At 37.8% G+C, this 17,182-nt stretch overlaps 1 protein-coding gene across 1 annotated transcript in view; it reads left to right on the forward strand.

Annotated features, from left to right (window-relative positions):
• METRNL (meteorin like, glial cell differentiation regulator) overlaps nucleotides 1-16,736 on the forward strand; it is a 34,820-nt gene extending 18,084 nt beyond the window's left edge. The window contains exons 3-4 of the mRNA XM_081956637.1: nucleotides 12,378-12,437; nucleotides 15,651-16,736. Of these exons, the coding sequence (XP_081812763.1) occupies nucleotides 12,378-12,437; nucleotides 15,651-15,967 (377 nt within the window). The 3' untranslated portion in view covers nucleotides 15,968-16,736. The remainder of the gene's footprint in view (nucleotides 1-12,377; nucleotides 12,438-15,650) is intronic.
• Nucleotides 16,737-17,182: the final 446 nt, after the last annotated feature.

A 17,182-nucleotide genomic window follows, 5' to 3' on the forward strand; every position in this document is an offset into this window, starting at 1 on the left:
GTTTTTAGGAAAATACTGAGCAGAATTGCCAGAGGCAGACACTTCAGTGTTTAGTTGCGGCTCTTTCTGTAGCTTATATGGATATCAGTGTAAGCTTAATTGATCTTAGTTCTAGAATTTAAATTACCAGATCTTGAGTTACCTGACTGTTTACAACTAGAAAATACCTCACCACACTAGAACGGCCAAATAACACTGAAATAGTCCAAGAGTGGCAGAGTTTTCTGAATTTCTGTTGTCAAGAATATTCTGTTGTCAAAATGACCCAGAGGAGTATGTTCTCTAAAGTCGCTTTGTCATACAGTTTTCATTCCATTTTGGAAGAAATTACTCCAGGACCTTTTTCTCTCTCATTGTGCTATTTTAGTCAGCAGTGGCCCTGGACTATTTTGAACATTGACTATAGCTTTAAATGTTACAGTAAATTGCACAATTAAGTGACACAAATCTGAAATGAGCCCAAATCCATGCCTTCTCACACCTATTCCTTCTTTTAGAAACAATATAAAATATTGCTTAGGTTCTTTTAAAAAGTTCCCTTTAAGGCTTATTTACACTTTGACCTTTTTTTCACCAACTTGCTCTCCAAGTTTAAGTTTAACCAGCTTCTAGTCATTTAATTCAATTCCACTCCAATCTGGATTCCATATGAGGTTGAGACATTTTACTGGCAGGATTCCAGCCTGGGTTAATATATACAGTGCTTACTGTTATTGTCCTGATACCAGAGGCCAATGGAAAGTTATTTTTGTGCTGGAGCGGAATACCAGATAAGAACTTTTATGTACTAAAGAACAGGAAACTTGTGGTGAGCTACTTTCTTGTACCTTTCCCCCCCTCTTCTTCCTCTTTGCATTTGAAGACTTTCCCTTTCTGCTCTTATCAAAATGAATATTTAGTATAGATGGAATTCCTAGTTTCTGAAAATGAAGGTTGTTTGAGTCAAAAAGCAATAAGATATGCCTCCAAGCTTCAGAGGGTTCACAGTAGCCTAAGGAAATTGATACCTGAGCTGGTCTCACAACTTCAGAGCCACTAGTGCATGTGATTGTTCCACAATACCACATGTGTACAGAGCATATTGATTGCTTCATCACTGGTAGATGTCATAAAAATGACATCTATTAATGGGGATGGGGAGAGGTTAGCAAATTAAGAAGATTATTCGTTTTGAACTTCACAAATGAATTGGTTCCAAACCAACATTGCACTGGTTGCAATATGAGCTATTTTACCATTGGGAAGGCTCCTCTGCAACTTTCTTGTTAGACACAGTTCTAATCACAATGACAGAGAGTTAAATCCCCAGGCACTACCAATGCCTCAGTGCTTTCTTTTTCTCTTGCCAGATGTCATTATTGTTGGGTTGTTATTTTTGGTTTTAGCCATAGAAATATTTGAACCAGATGAAAAACATTATATCTGCTTTGATTTTCAGAGCAGGGTAGATAGTGGACTATATACTGTATAACCTTAGCAGTGAGCCACCGGATAGTCAGATGATGATTTCTACCCTGTCTTTTGGAGGAATCCGCACAAAGCAGTCTACAAGAAAAATGTTGCTGCAATCCTTGTGGGAAAAGCAAAACACTTGAAGGATCACATATTCAGGCTTGCTTCATAAAAGCCTATTTCTTTTCACTGTTCAGAAGTCAAGGATATGCCAATTAAAAATAATTGCTGGGCCAAGAAGATTGTAGTAATCTCTCCACGCTGTGTCAAACTACAATTAGAAGAAGGACTTCTAAGTTACGAGAAATTGGCATTAACTTCTTCAGGTCTGCAGAATGTCTGTGATTCAGTAACTGCACTGGAGCCTTTTAACGTGTTAACCGCCCCCCCCCCCCCCTGTATTTTTATAGTGTCAAATAGGAAGCAGAAGCAGGAAGCTTATCGAGTCATAGTGGGCAAACATGAACAGTTGTGTTTGGGTCACAGATTGATCCATGCCTGGAGTATCTTTTAATGCCACAAAAATAAACATGAATTGTGGTGGATGACAGAGGAGGATAAGACCAGACCATTTAAATAGCTGATACTTATTTACCTGATTTTGGTGAAAGCTTTTGCTTTTAAAACTGTACCCCATTGAAACTGTGGGTCTAATCCTTTTGCAGAAAGAGTCTAACAGAGACTACATGAAACCAAGTTAGACGTCAACAGGATATTTGATTCCTCTCACACTATTAAGAGTTTACATTCATTTATAGTCCTCTAAGGAGTTGTATGTGCAGGGTTTATCCCTCTTGAGTTGCAGTAGGCCATCCCAGCTGAAAACTGAGCTTGCGAGCCCATTTTCAGAGTGCTCCGGCCACCACAGGCACCCTTGACATAGTGACGTCAAGCTGGCCAGGCCCCCCGCCCCCTCAAGGTCAAACACAACCCTGATGCGGCCTTCAATGAAATCGAGTTTGACACCTTTGCTCTAGAGTATCCTTATGAGATACTAAGCAGTGAGCCATGGTACTTGTCAGATTTATGCCTGGCATCTTAGTTTTCCAAATTCTTCAGGAATTTGCTTCCAGTAGAAGCTCATTGATACAATGAATTTTAAAGAGCTGTTTAATGCTAGGAGCTATTTCTGTGTGTAAAATACACCTGCTGTACAATACAGAAATGAAAGTCTAAATATACTTATACATAAGCTCTAGGAATTGAGTCTTTTTCAAATAAGTGGAAATTTGGCCGTTCTCTTCCTCGCCTGGCAATTGAGAGCTACCTCTCTAGTGTTTACATAACTGCTCCATCTAGTCCAGGGATGGCTAACCTTTTCAGCACCGAGTGAGAAAGCACACGTGTACGCCGGAGCACCGGAACCTTGAAGAGAACAGCTGGCCGGTGTGCATGCTCTTTTCCGAATTCAGGCATGCATGCGAACCATCCCACTTCTCTCTTCTGGGATCCAGCGCATGCTGAAACCTGGAAGAGAGCAGCTGGCTGATGTGCATGCATGCAATGGAGAGGGCGCATGCACACAACAGAGAGGACTGTGTGCCACCTCTGGCACACATGCCGCAAGTTTGCCATCACAGATCTAGCCTGAGAAGGGTTGGATTCCACTGCCAGCTTCAGTTTTTATACTACCAACGTTTCATGACTGTGGTTGAAGAGGCTTTAGAGGAGCACATGAGAATGGAGGGATGGAGGGATCAGATTACACACCCCAAATTAGAGCAACACTCTTAAGAGACATGCCTAAGTAGCGCACACTATGAATCAAGCTTGGAAGTGGGAGAAACTAACTCACATAAGTTTTTGTTTTTCTTTCTTTCTTGTCAGACACCAAGCTACTACCCCATGGGAATTCTGAAATACAGTTTAGCCCTTAAACGTTTTTAATAAAACATTGTAATCCCAGTAGGCATAGTTCTGTCTTTGAAACAGTTTTACACATTGAGTATTCAGAAAGTGGATTTTTTCCCTTAATGTTTTCTTTGTCTTGCAATAAACTAGAAGTCCTATCAAAAATCAAAGGGAATTTGAGGTTAATAAATTGTTCATGTTACTAGTTTTTAGAAAAAGGATTCCAACTCTGAGAACGCTTAGGTTTTGTTAATATATTCCGTAGGAGGAAAACCATGCTAGGCTAATCAGATGGAATCTGATAGCTCCTTTATTTCATTTTATTCAAAGTGCAAGATTTTGAAAGCTTGTGTATTTGTTAGTTGGAAAGGACCATCAGAAGCCTTCCAATAGTAGATTCTTTTTTTCCTTTCAGCTATAGATCTAAATTGCTAGGATCCTATAGTGAAAACTTTACCCCTGAGGTTTAGGGCTTGGATTTTCAGTTACTTGGGTGGTCATTGTCATTTTTATTTTTATTTTATTTTATTGTATTCTTACATTCTCGTGCAGAACCTCTATCTGACCCAGGTTTGAACTGATTAATTTGCCAAAATATGAATATGTTGGACAAAGAGTGTTAAGACTTGATTTATGAGTCACACCAGAAATGGGAATAAGAGATATGATTCACTTCTTCTCCAGAACAATTTGTATTCTTCTGATACTAAATACCTCAGGGGTTCCCTTCTCTGAGGGGATAACCTCTTCCTAATTTGAACATTCTGGAACTTTGGGAGAAATTTTAAGTATTTTGAAATAATGTATTATTTTTCAGTTTTTTTAAATCTAAAGTAGCATCAGAACGCTAGAAGTTAAGAAGGCTACATCTAATCCATCATGTGATGAATAGGACCTGCTGCTTGTATTAAGTCAGTGAAGCAGATGAGTAGGAGATTCAGTATAAACAAAAGAGTACATTCCCCCTCCCCCCAGTTTAAACCTAAACTACAGAATCTGCCATTGTGAATTTGTCTGATGATTGAATGTGAATTCAATAATTAAGCCGAGTCTCTGTTTACACAGACAGCTATAGTAACCCCCCCCCCAAAAAAAAACCACCACGCAAATGTGAGTGCTTCCTCCATCAAAAAAGAGGAGTAGGCAACCTGTTTGATCTTCAGCAATTACAACTTTCATGAGCCCTTACAGTGGCCATGCTTGGTCGGATTGATGAGAATTGTAATCTAAAATATAATGGAAGGCATCAGGATACCTACTGCTTACTTTTTTCTAAAGTAAATGTTTCAGAGGCAGTTATAAGGAGAGTGTTAGCAACCTTTTGCTGCCATTGTCGCCTAAGCCTAGCTTACTGGTACCTTATATATTATACTAGACCGAGTATATAATTCAATGGTGCTTATTTACAGGGAAGCACCAGCTGCAAAATCTATAACATCTAATTAGTGGGCAGCCTTTATTTCCTTGTTTATCATGTTTAATTGGCTTGAAAAACGTATTTGATGGAACCTGTTTAGGAAATACTTGAGCTACAAACAATATACTAATACAATAATTGCATTGTTTTCTATTGATGATAAATAGTAGTAAACTGTGCACTCACTTTTTACGTATTAAAAGCAGTTCTGCCTCTTCCTTTTTAAAGCAAATATAAAGGGATTAGTATGATACTTATTAGAGTGGCAGCAGCATTTCTTTCTCCGCCTGCTGTTGTGGTTGTTTGGCCCTTGAAGACCTCTTAGTTGAAAACAATTCCCAGCTGTTCCTAGTTCCCCATTTAAAGTTTTCAGTCCAGTCAGATTTCATCATAATTGTTGTCAGCCTTGTGGAAAATTTGACTGTCAGAACCCATATATAATTATGGAAGAACTACTAGTGTTGGAACAGATTTCCTTCTACAATGAATATAATCAAGGCCTGACCACTACTATGCCAATAGTTCAGCAAGTAGTTTATTTTTGTCTACATTGTGGACAATAAGGTTTTGTGTTGCTGCAAAACCCTATAGATTAGGATCTCCCTTACAGTAATAGAAGTATCAAATAATTTGATTTTAATGAAACTTGTAAACAAGAATCTGCTCCATATTCTGCTTCGGAATCATTCTAAAGATGAATGTTAAAATCACAGAACTGCATCTCATTTCAAAATTTCAATTTTGACATTAGATATAATTTATATTACTTTTTTACATAAGCACATTGAGGACACTCTCACATGGATCAGATGCTTTAATTCTGTGCCTAGGACACCACTTTATATAGTTAAACCAAAATGAGAATTTTCTAGGAGAAAAGCAGTCCAGTCTCAAGAAATTTGGGGCTTCCCCCCACCCCACCACTTAGCCTCATTGATAATATTAAGTGGCTAAGGATGGAGAGAAGAAGATAGATGTTGTCAAGTTTAGTTGACACATTGGTTAGAATGCAGTACTATAAGCAATTTCTGCCACCTGCCAGCAATTTGGCAGTTTGATTCTCACCAGCTCAAGGTTGACTCAACTTTCCAATCTTCTGAGGTTGTTAAAATGAGGACCTAGATAGTTGGGGGCAATATGCTGACCCTGTAAACCGCTTAGAGAGGTCTATAAAACACTATGAAATGGTATTATAAGTCTAAGTACTACTGCTATTTTCTGTGCAACCTGGTCATGATGCAAGGCAAATCAAAATTGATAGGTTATGTCAAATGAACCCTTGATAGGCATTTCTTTTACAAATAAGAATATGGTATCCCAAAACATTTTCTAACAAAAATAAAACAAAAATTGCTTTGTTCCTGGAGGATTATTATGGACACCTATGAAAAACATTCTGCTTTTTCTTCTTGCTTGTTTTTCAAGAATAGAAAAAGCTTCCAAGTATTAACAGCAAAAGCACTTAGATTTATATACTGCTTCACAGTGCTTTAGAGGCCTCTAAGCTCTTTACAGAGTCAGCATATTGTCCCCATCAATCTAGGTCCTCGTTTTACTGACCTCGGAAGGATGGAAGGATGAGTCAACCTTGAGCCAATGAGAATCAAACTGCCAAACTGCTGGCACCCAGCAGTCAGCAGAAGTAACCTGCAGTGCTGCATTCTAACCACTGCGCCACCACGACACAGTAATGAGGGGTGAATTGTTATTGGCAACTATAACATTGCTGGAAGGTAACTGAACAATCATAAATCTGATTAAAAACAAACAAAAACAACTCTCAGAAGACAAAGCATTTTAATTCCCAGTAGAAATTTAGTTGTGACAATTTCACATCCGGTTTCCCCTGGAAATTGCAGAAAAGAATTTGAAAGAAAATTGGTCTATTAACCATTGCAGAGGAGATTATTAGCATGACTTTCTTCAAGTATAAACGGATAAGGCAGGAACTCAGGCACCTGAACCTCTAATGCACCTTATATTGTGACAATATAAAAATTCACCTTTCTTCACTCCCTTCCTACCACTCCATAAAGGTCTTTGGATACTAAAGGTGAAGAGGTTGCAAGGCATACCTTCACTTAGTTCAGGTCATGATACTCTCATCAGAGGAACTCCTACCTGACTTAACAGTGAGTCACTACAATGACAGCAATATCCAGGCATTTGAAAGTGCACTGAAACTACTCTTCTTTTCTTGTACTTTCGGGTACTATTGTTGAACATCTATGAGGTTTGTTTTGGCTTAGAATCCTGTGCACTGACATTGTCTAAGCCATCTGAAGCAGGAAATAGAATAGTATTGTTGTTCTTAACACATAGTCCAATGTTGAATAAAATAGACAGCTTTTGCTCATAAATTGTAGTAGTAACAGATGATACACTAACTAGAAAATCAATATGAAGGCGTAGGAACATTCTACTGGTAAGATTTTCTTTCTTCTTGTAAATGTCTTGATAGAAGAACAATACTGTATCAACCGTGGCAGCTGCTTAACAACCAACTAGATTTTGGACAATCAGAATTCTTTTGGACTTTAGTTTCTTTTAGAATATCTCTAGTTGGTACCCTGTTTCCCTGAAAATAAGACCTCTCCAGATAAAAAGCCCAATCAGGCTTTTGAGTGCATGCTCAAATAAGCCCACTCCCCAAAATACGCCCTCCCCGAAAATATTGCAACACGCTAACAGGCATGAGATGACCATGTTCACTGCCTCCTGCATGTCAAAAATAATAAGACCTCTCAGAAAAGAAGGCCAAGCGCTTATTTGGGGGGGGGGGTCAAAAGAAAATAAGACCCGGTCTTATTTTCAGGGAAACACAGTATTTCTTCTACTTTCTCATGCAACAGCACCTGCAGGCTCAAGTTTTCATAAAAAGTAGTAAAGGATTTTAGCTCCACTGTTATTTTTTATTCAGCATTGGTACTGAATAAAGCCACCTATTTGCAAGGTACACTTAGAGAATAAGTTGAATTTCTCTTCCAATTGTATGAATGGCCCGCTCCTTAAAATAGAAGAGACTTTTAGTTAGCAACACACCTGTTAAAATGACATCACACGAACTGTTATTGCTGTACTCTATTTGAAAGTCTCTACAGTTTAAAAAATACATCTAAATATAGATATAATTATTCATGTTTTGAATAATTACTACATAAATCTGAATGTAACCATGAAGATTTAAATTCATTAAAGCAAGAATCTTCCAGTTTTCTTTTCCCTAAGTGCCATCTTGTCATGTTCGCTGGTGACACTGAGCATAGATGCTTAGTTAAATTGATGAGTTCTCATTTTTATGATGAATGTAAATGCCCTGCTGGGATAACAAAGGAAGTTGTAGTTCTCCACCCATTCCATTTTTGGGTCTCCAATGGGTAGATTTAATTAGCCTGCTGCTAGAGAGGGCAGAGTTCTGAGTGAAAAGGAATTCCATAACTGAATAGGGCATTATAGAAACATCTGCACCACCTTCTCTGTAGAAGTAGCTGGCTGAGTATAAAAAGCAGCTACATTCCTTCCTTGATTAGATTAGTGTGGGGTGTCTCTACTATTTCCAGGCTACACAGTTCTTAAAGTTGTAACAGATCTGGTCTTGAGTTTACCCTTGATCTTCCTGTCTTCAGATGTATGTGTCAGCTATTTCTCCTCTAATATACTTTATAATTGGTTTTCTTATATGAAAGAAAACAAGTTAGCCATTCAAGGTTTCATTGTGTGAATGTTTATGTACATTTATATCCTAATTTTCACATAATCCTATAATACATTTTTCAGTGCAATACAATTATCGCTACAATAACTAACATGTTCTACACGCAAGTTTTCAACTAGTTTTTATCATGGGAATCATTACCCAAGTACATCAAAATCTGTATAGGGGAAAATCCTGTCCACACTTGAAAGATGCTGTTTAAGCCACCAAATCTAATTCCATGCTTGGTATAGAAATACAAATTAAGAATTCATGATTGATGGTTGTTCCTCCACTCTTGAGTCTAAGGTAATATCTGATTACATTCCGATTTAATTTTAATCGAAAACAGGAATTCTAACATCACATAGCCATTTTCCATTGTGTTTCTTGCTACTTCCATCTCTTTGACTAGGTGAAATATGGTAATTGTATGGCCATGAATAGTTTTTTTTTCTCCTCCTGGCAATAACACCAGTCCAATCTGTAGCCCTAACATTTCCTGGTGGACTTCAATCCAAACATTAACCAGGTCTGAATCTGTTTGGCTTCCAAGCAAGATTAGGTTTAGCCAACTGCTCTGACTATTTCATTGTCTGTACCATAACTATTGGCTACTAAATCAAAGATAACAATCCTCCTGTGCCTTCCGTGACCCTCTGAAAGAGAAGACAATCAGATACCTAGGACACTCGGCAAAATTTGTCTCCCAAATGATGTCATGGTAATTTAAATCCCTATCACTGCTACCACATGCCTCTTTGAAAGAATTGCGCTTTGCTTCTGGAAAGCATTATCCATATCTCTTTGGTTGGATAAGCCATAGTAGAGGCTAATAGTATTGCCCACATTCATCCCTCTGCTTATTTAAACCCAGATATCTTCTGCAGTATGCTAATTCATTTGAATTCCTTAGCAGATATGATACTTTTAATACACAGTGCAACTTCTCTTTCTTAACTATTACTGATGTTTAGAAATGTTCCATTATTTTGAGTCTGAAATTTTCCAAACAAGCTTCCAACAGCTATTAAGCCAGGTTTTTTTTCAAGGTCGAAAGGTTTTTTTTAATCTTGAAACAGGATTATTTACAGGTGGTCCTCAAGTTACCACCGCAATTGGAATACAACATTCATTGATAAATTGTTTGGTTATTTAGTGAAACATTAGGGGACCATAACTTGTAATCTTCCTGCTGGCTTCCCCATTGACTTTACTTGTCAGAAGCCAGGTGGAAATATGCCAGATGGAAATCACATGATCCTGAGACACCACCATGATCATAAATGTGAGGACTGGTCATAAGTCACTTTTTTTCAGTACTTTGTAATTTCAAATAGTTGCTAAACAAATGGTCCTAATTTAGAGACTGCCTGTAGAACCTGGAACAGTTGACACAATGTGATTCAGGCTCCAGACATTCTGAATATAAAATATTTTGAACATCCTTGGAACTTCTTTTGACTAAAATTTATCTTTGTTTGCTATATTCCAGTTACTTCATCAGTTCTTTACCATGTCTATTAAGTCACATTTGTTTTTCTGAAATAAAGAGTTCAAGCTCGTCTTTATTTCTAACATTTGAGGATCCGTGTTAGGCAACCCATCTGATAAATTTATGAGCCAGTTCTCAACTCTGATTTCCATTAAACATTTTAATAGGCCCCACCAGACCAACTGTCTTCTACATGATACAAGTCCTTACATGATCCTTCATTTGAGGTTTTGGCTTTGAATTCCACCAGAGACAGTTAAAACCTTTCTGATGAAGGACATGTTTACCAATCTTTATGAACTCAATTCATGTAGCCTGGTAATACAGACTATATGATACAATATTCCCATAATGGTGGATGTTGAATACCATAAAATATAATGTGGATGAATTTAGGAGCTAAGCAAATAAATGTCTTTATGATAAAACCAGGATGATGGTTTCTAGCCTTTGATAAAAAAAAATCTCACTCTACAGCTGTTGTTTCATTACAGACCTGTAAACTCTTTGACCATTTCCAATATCCACCATTTCCATTATCCACCCTAGCAACCTTTAAGGTGAGTGGACTTCAACTCGCAGAATTCAACAACCATCCCAAATTCTGGGAGTTGAAGTTCACAAATATTCAGATCCCTACAAGTGAGAAACTCTGTAGTTATTAATAGCAAAGAACTCCTTTGGAAAGGACTGATAGAACCAGGTTCACCCCACCTCCCTTTGCATGCCTTAGAGCAGGGGTGTCAAACTGGCAGCCTGCAGTCTGGATGTGTCATATGCAGACCACACCCATTCCAGCTCCATGAATGGAGAAAATGTTGCAAAACGTCACGTGATGGCAACGTGATGCGGTGAGTTTGATACTTGTGCCTTATCTAGTCTTTCCCATATGAAAATTGCCAGTCCTGTATTATAGGCAGAGAACAATCAAGTAGCTAGTTTGAACTCTACATATATGGGTCTGGTTATACATACATGTCTGGCTGTCACATTATAAGTTGGATAGACAGAAGGGATAGACAAAGTATACTGTATTTTTACCCCCATTCCAAATCTCGTGAAAGAAAATGGAGGAAGTGACCACAAGATCATTTAATAGAGTAAGATAAATTGAGAGGCAAAGTTGATTTCCCAAAGAAGAAAAATGAGGAGAAATCAGTAACAACTCATAGTTTATTTACTTACTTCTATCCCATCATATGCCATGTGCTAAATGAATAAACAATAAACAAACAATAAATATCACCCCTTTTATTTTTTATATATAAATAAGTCAAGGCAGCAAACATACCTCAGGTTCCTTCCTCCTCCTATTTTCCCCACAATAACAAGCCTGTGATGTAAGTTGGCCTAAGAAAGACAGACTAACTCAAAGTCACCCAGCCAGCTTCCATGCCTAAAACAAGACTAGAACTCACAGTCTCCTGGTTTCTAGGCCAGCAGTCTTTAAGCAGTACAACAAGGGAACAGTTAAGAGGATTCAGAGGCTTGAAATGCATAAAATGTACGCTGACTGGCCTTTTTAAAGCCAGAAAGTAAGCATGAATGGGTTCTTTAGTTTCAGTCACTAATTACTATGCTGAGGGAAGAGGCAGCTTTCACAGAGGAACTGTGGCCCAAGCAAGAGAGGTTAACCCCCCTGTCCCAATATGCTGTGGTACTGAACTGTATCAGGTCTACAGCCTTTACTTTGTAGCTTAAGACAAAGTCCAAGGGAAAAACATGAAGCTACACATGGTATCTTTAATGTATAGTGTGACCTTCAGACCTCTGCCTAGCTTCACAAACCAGGGATGCAGGTGTAGGCTGCCTCTGGCTTTGTCCCACAGCCTTGTGGTGCAACTGCTCATGAATAAAGGCTACTGTGTAAGGGCACAAAACAGCTGCTGACGCTTTCCTAGATGATTTTCTCTTTTTTTAAAAAAAGTTTCCTCTCTGTAGTCTAGGCTCAACTACATATTATGTTTAAGGCATGGCTACCAGCTGCATCTTTATTTATGTTCTTATTTTAAATGGACTAACCAGTTTTGTTGGGATAATTAGGAATATTTTTTTCCTATTGCAAGTTCTGACACTTGGAATAAATGCCTAGAATCAAGAGCTTGAATTCCGAATGCATGCAGGGATGTTTGCTTGCCGAATCTTGAGGAATTATGTTTTAAAAGTTTATCCTGACAAGTTAACATCTGCCAACTGAAGGGAACTATTCTGCCAGGGGAGACAATTCAATGTAGAATATAGATAGATATCAAAGGATTATTGTAAGAGAAAAAGTCATATTCTGGATATGACATTAAATATAATGCCCAGAATATGGACATTTTCACAGAAACTATTGCTCTGAAGAAGTAGACTACACATTTGCTGACTGAATTGCATGGTGCATTAAGGTTGATCTTTAAGAAGTTCCTGAGTAGAAAATTTACCTTCTTGAGATACTAAAATGCCCTTCTTTGTTTCATTCTCAGCTCCTTGCCAACCTTGCAGTGACACGGAAGTTCTCTTGGCTGTCTGCTCCAATGACTTTGGTAAGTTTCCTTGATTTCTGGATGACTGCTGAGTTCACCATTGCTCTGTAAAATCCCATTCTTCCCTTGTGATAATCTGCTGGATTTGGCCTACAGAAACTTCACCAAACAGTGAACAAACTGAAAGCCCCAGATTGTAACCAACAAGGGAGCCCTTTTCTGCTCATTTTGGAGTAAACAAAGTGTATCCAAGAAGTACAAAGCGGACAAGGGAGGAAAAGCCTTTATGGGGTTTTAGCTCTGAAGAGCTTCAATTAAATCATTGTGTTTGGCTAGTTCTTTTCTACTATGGACAAAGAAAGAGACAGGCTGTGGTAATAGTGGTGGAAGTTCAAAGGTTTTTAGGAGGGAGTAATAGGAATTATCCTCTTGATGTTTCTAAATAGACCCTTGATAAAAAACTAAATCCCTGTTTCTGTGGAAGTTGTTGCTTTTAAAGATGAAGTTTATACTTAATTCTGCAGGAAATAACTACAACAGGGTCATTTATTTTATTGAGCTCCTGACCTATAAGAAAGGAAGGACTTTCTCAAAATGTACAGAAGGAAATAAAATATTGATGAATGAAACTTTTTATGGAATAGAAAATATTCTCTTTTACACTGGTTCAAATATAATTTGTGGAAAAGGGTTTTATAAAACCTGAAAGCAAAACAGATTCAATCCACAAAATCTTCTCTGAGTCATTAAAAAAATCGTTTGATGCATAGATATCCAACAGAAATCTTCCGTAGACTCTCTGGAAAGAAAGTGCTACAATATGGTTAGACTTTATCAGTATGCTTAGCAGAGATACAACAGAATTATGTATTATTTTTCTCCAACTACATTTTGCCTGCAAAGATTGCCTGCCTGAAATGCTTAGATCTCAAATAGACATAAACACAGTGATCTGTGCCAGCAAAAGGTATCCCTTTTTCTGTTATGTCTCCCCCACAAAGAGACAAGTGGTTTTCCTTAGTATGACTAGTGGGGTAACTGTTTTCCTCTTTATGGTAGTGAAATAGCATTAAAGCAATTTTCCCACGCTTGGAATCCAAAGTAAATGTTGTAATGAAACAGCTGGGCATGTCTGGTCTTGGACGTGTGCTACAGATATAAATACAGTCTATTAGTATTGTGAATATAATAGGGGTATATTCTGAACAAGGAGGAGGATGCAACACCCAGACATTGTGGTGGGATTGCTCTTGCTTCGTCTTGATGGAAAATGTTGCCTAGACAGGTGGTGACTTGCTGTGTGTATTTCTTCAGGGCAGAATGCCAAAGAATTCAATGTAAATGTTACTGGCCATTAATAGAATGTGATTTAAATTTCTAGGGTGGTTTGGTGCAGGCATTTATTTGTTTTAATGGTGAGGCTTATCCTGTTTAACTTATAGGCAAACTGGTCTTCTCCAGGTGTTTTGTTATGTTTTTTTTAGGTTCCTTGACACATGGTTATTTGCAACTGTATTCTGAAACTTCTCAAAAGCTAAACATTGCTCCTTTCTTCATGCTAGCTTTATAGATGAACTCTTAACTTTATGCAAATGAATAAAATATTTGTTTCCTTATTTTGTCAACTTTTGCAGTGGATAGATTGAACATTTAATGAAGCAAATACTTGTTTTCCTGTTTTGTGATATTTTGTAGTGGATAGATTGACTGTTGTTTTAGACACAGCTGAAATCAAGAACTGTCCTGGCTCTAAACCCCAAGATTATTGTAGCAGGCTTTAGTAGATTACACATGGATCATAGCCTTTCTCAATTGTGAGCCCTTCAAATCTATTGGACTAACACGTCCCAGAATTTCCAGCTTTTGTCAGAATTGTAGTCCAACATATCTGGTTGGCAAAAAATTGGAGGAGGATAGTTTATGATACATTTCTTTTCTAATGATTTAATAATTGACAATTCCTAAAAGAGACGATTTTCCCAATATTTCTCTGGTTTTTGCACTGAGGCGATAATTTGACTTACATTGATGCATCCCATACATCAATATTAAGTCTTATTGGAAAGCCATACCAGACATTTCCCAAACTGGTAAAAGTAAAAGTTTCCCTGTTCAGTTGCTTCCAACTCTAAGAACTCTCTGTTCTTAGCCAAGGGAGCCAGTGTTGTCCAAAGATACTTCTGTGGTCATGTGGCCAGCATGACTATATATACTGAGGCACATGGAACACTGTTATCTTCCCCTCAAATTGATATCTGTTTACCTACTCGCATTTGTATGCTTTTGAATTGCTAGGTGGGCAGGAGCTGGGGCAAGTAACAGGAACTCATGCTGTCACACAGCGCTCGGGTCTCGAACCTGGGCTGTCAGCCTTCCAACTAACAAGCTCAGTGTCTTTAACTGCTGAGCCATTGTGTCCCTTGCTTCCCATACTGTCTCACATTCTCACATTTGTCCTCAATCTGGTTGATTTGGAGGAACGTTAACCGAGGAGATCTAGAGTTAAATACATCGAGGAAGGCTGCTTTAGGAATATTACATTTCAAAAATTGTGATCTGGACATCAGGTTACAAATCAACACTAATTGTTTTCTTTTTAACTTTCTCTGAAATATCTAATGATATTTACGTATGAAGCTAGTTAAACTCTAGTTTGGTGCAATACTGTAAGATAGATCTTCCCCAGGCTGGGGATTATGAGAGTTAGGAACTAATATATTCAGAATGCAATGTTTTTGACAACATTATTAGTTTTTGTTTAGTTTTGAAAAATGTATTTAAAACAGACCATTCTTAATCCAACCGTGTATCATATTTGTTTTTAATTTTAATTTTTAAAAAATGTACTTTGGGGGATCACTAATAACAAACAATGAGGTGAAGCTGGAAATGTGCTCATATAAACTATAACATTGCTTTTCCTGGATATGTTTTAGGTACCTGAAATGGAACAAAACCCTTTCAAAAATATTACTATATGTGCATAAACTCAGATACAGAACTTAAGGTTTCAATGCAGCAATGTATAATTAAACTCACAAATGGTATAAGAATTTAATTTTAAGCACACAACAGAATTTGCCTCATTTGGGGGAAAGATCTTAACATCTGGTCCTGTCGTTCTTTTTCTTCCAGGATGCTACTGAGTAAATATTTTGTTAACCAAAATCCCACATATATTAAAGACAATGATAAATGCTCACGTAAAAAGTGGATCTCAGGGTAGCTCTGTATCTAATTGGGCTTTTCTTTTCTGCCTGTGTTTCTTCCTAGTTGTCAGAGGTACCATCCAAAGTGTAATCAACGAGGAGGATCAGCAAGATTCCATTATCAGTATAAACATCAATAGAATCTACAGGCAGAAAACAAGGATCTTCAACTCTGCTGAGGAGAGCGGTCGGTGGCAAGGACAGATCAAGACTCTGCTTCAATGTGGGGTAAAACCAGGAGAGGGAGACTTCCTCTTCACAGGCAGTATGCACTTTGGGGAGGTCAGGTTAGGCTGCGCCCCACGTTTCAAAGACTTCCAAAGGATGTACAAAGAAGCCAAGGACAAAGGACTAAATCCATGCGAAATTGGCCCAGACTGAAACGATGTTCTTCAGCTGTAGGTTACTCTTAGAGCTCAGCCAGAACTAATTCTTAGTTGCTGCAGATCTGCTGATTTAAATGGAACTAATAACAGAGAGGAACCATCTGATGTCAGAAACAAAATATTCTCCTTTAAAGAGGTCTGTAAGAGGAGACTGGATGAGCGTTGAGTATGGAGGATCCTTGAAGCCTAGAGACTCCTTATTGCTGCTTGGAGGCTGGGCTTCTTACAAATCCCGAGGTACTTTCTAACCCTATGACCTTATGACTATAAGAACCACACAAGCTGGTCTTTGCGGCCAATGGCTTGCTTATGGAATTGACTGAAGTACAAAGCTAGAACGCAACCCCGCATTTAGTCCATTTGAACTAAATTATTTTTATAGGTTCCCCGGGGTGGGGAGGAATGAAACACGTCACAATCCTTGTCTTAAAAATATCAATCAACCAACGAACCTTTGAATCTTTGTAATGCTAATGTGTAAAATGTGTTAAGCAGATGTAGCATTTTGCATGGTATATGCAGATGACAATGTGGTAGAAGCTGGCAAACCCATTTTAACATTGATGCTGTGTTGAAAAAGAAAAAAAAATAAGGCTTGTTCTACAATTTTTTTAAAAAAATGGTTTCCCATGACAGGAATTTATGGAATTAAACACTTGCTTTTCTTTTTTAAAGAGAGAGAATGTACAATTACCACCTGCAGTTTGTGTTCAGAGTGGATGAGTTGTTTCCATTCCAGAGAAATAAAATGTTCCTGGGTTTGAGCCAATGTTGTTGTGATTCCCATGCTGCTTCTGCCTTCTGCACTTTTAAATTTAACTGATTGATATCTGCACCAAGATGGCAAAAAGGCTATTTTAAGTACTGATTTTGTTTATGTAAAACACTTGCACCACCTTCCAGGGACTGGAAACTTGCCTTCTATCTGAAGGCATTTGAAAAGCTGATAGCATCTTGAACGATAACACTCTACTCGGTATACCATACCAGCTTTTCTCAAATCTGGGCAGCTCTTGTGTCATTGCTCTTCATTTACAAAATTTACATGCTTGTTTATAAATGAGGTTTAGTGTTTCAATAAAAAAGTGAAAATACAAATACATTTGTATTAAATAGATTTGAAATACAAATTTAATATAATGGAGAAGTCAGTACAATCCACTCGTGCCTGATGTTATCACTACTTTTTCATTGGGAATTGACTTTTCAT

The sequence above is a fragment of the Natrix helvetica genome (assembly GCF_964273705.1).
Source record: "Natrix helvetica genome assembly, chromosome: 1".
Taxonomy (NCBI): Eukaryota; Metazoa; Chordata; class Lepidosauria; order Squamata; family Natricidae; genus Natrix; species Natrix helvetica.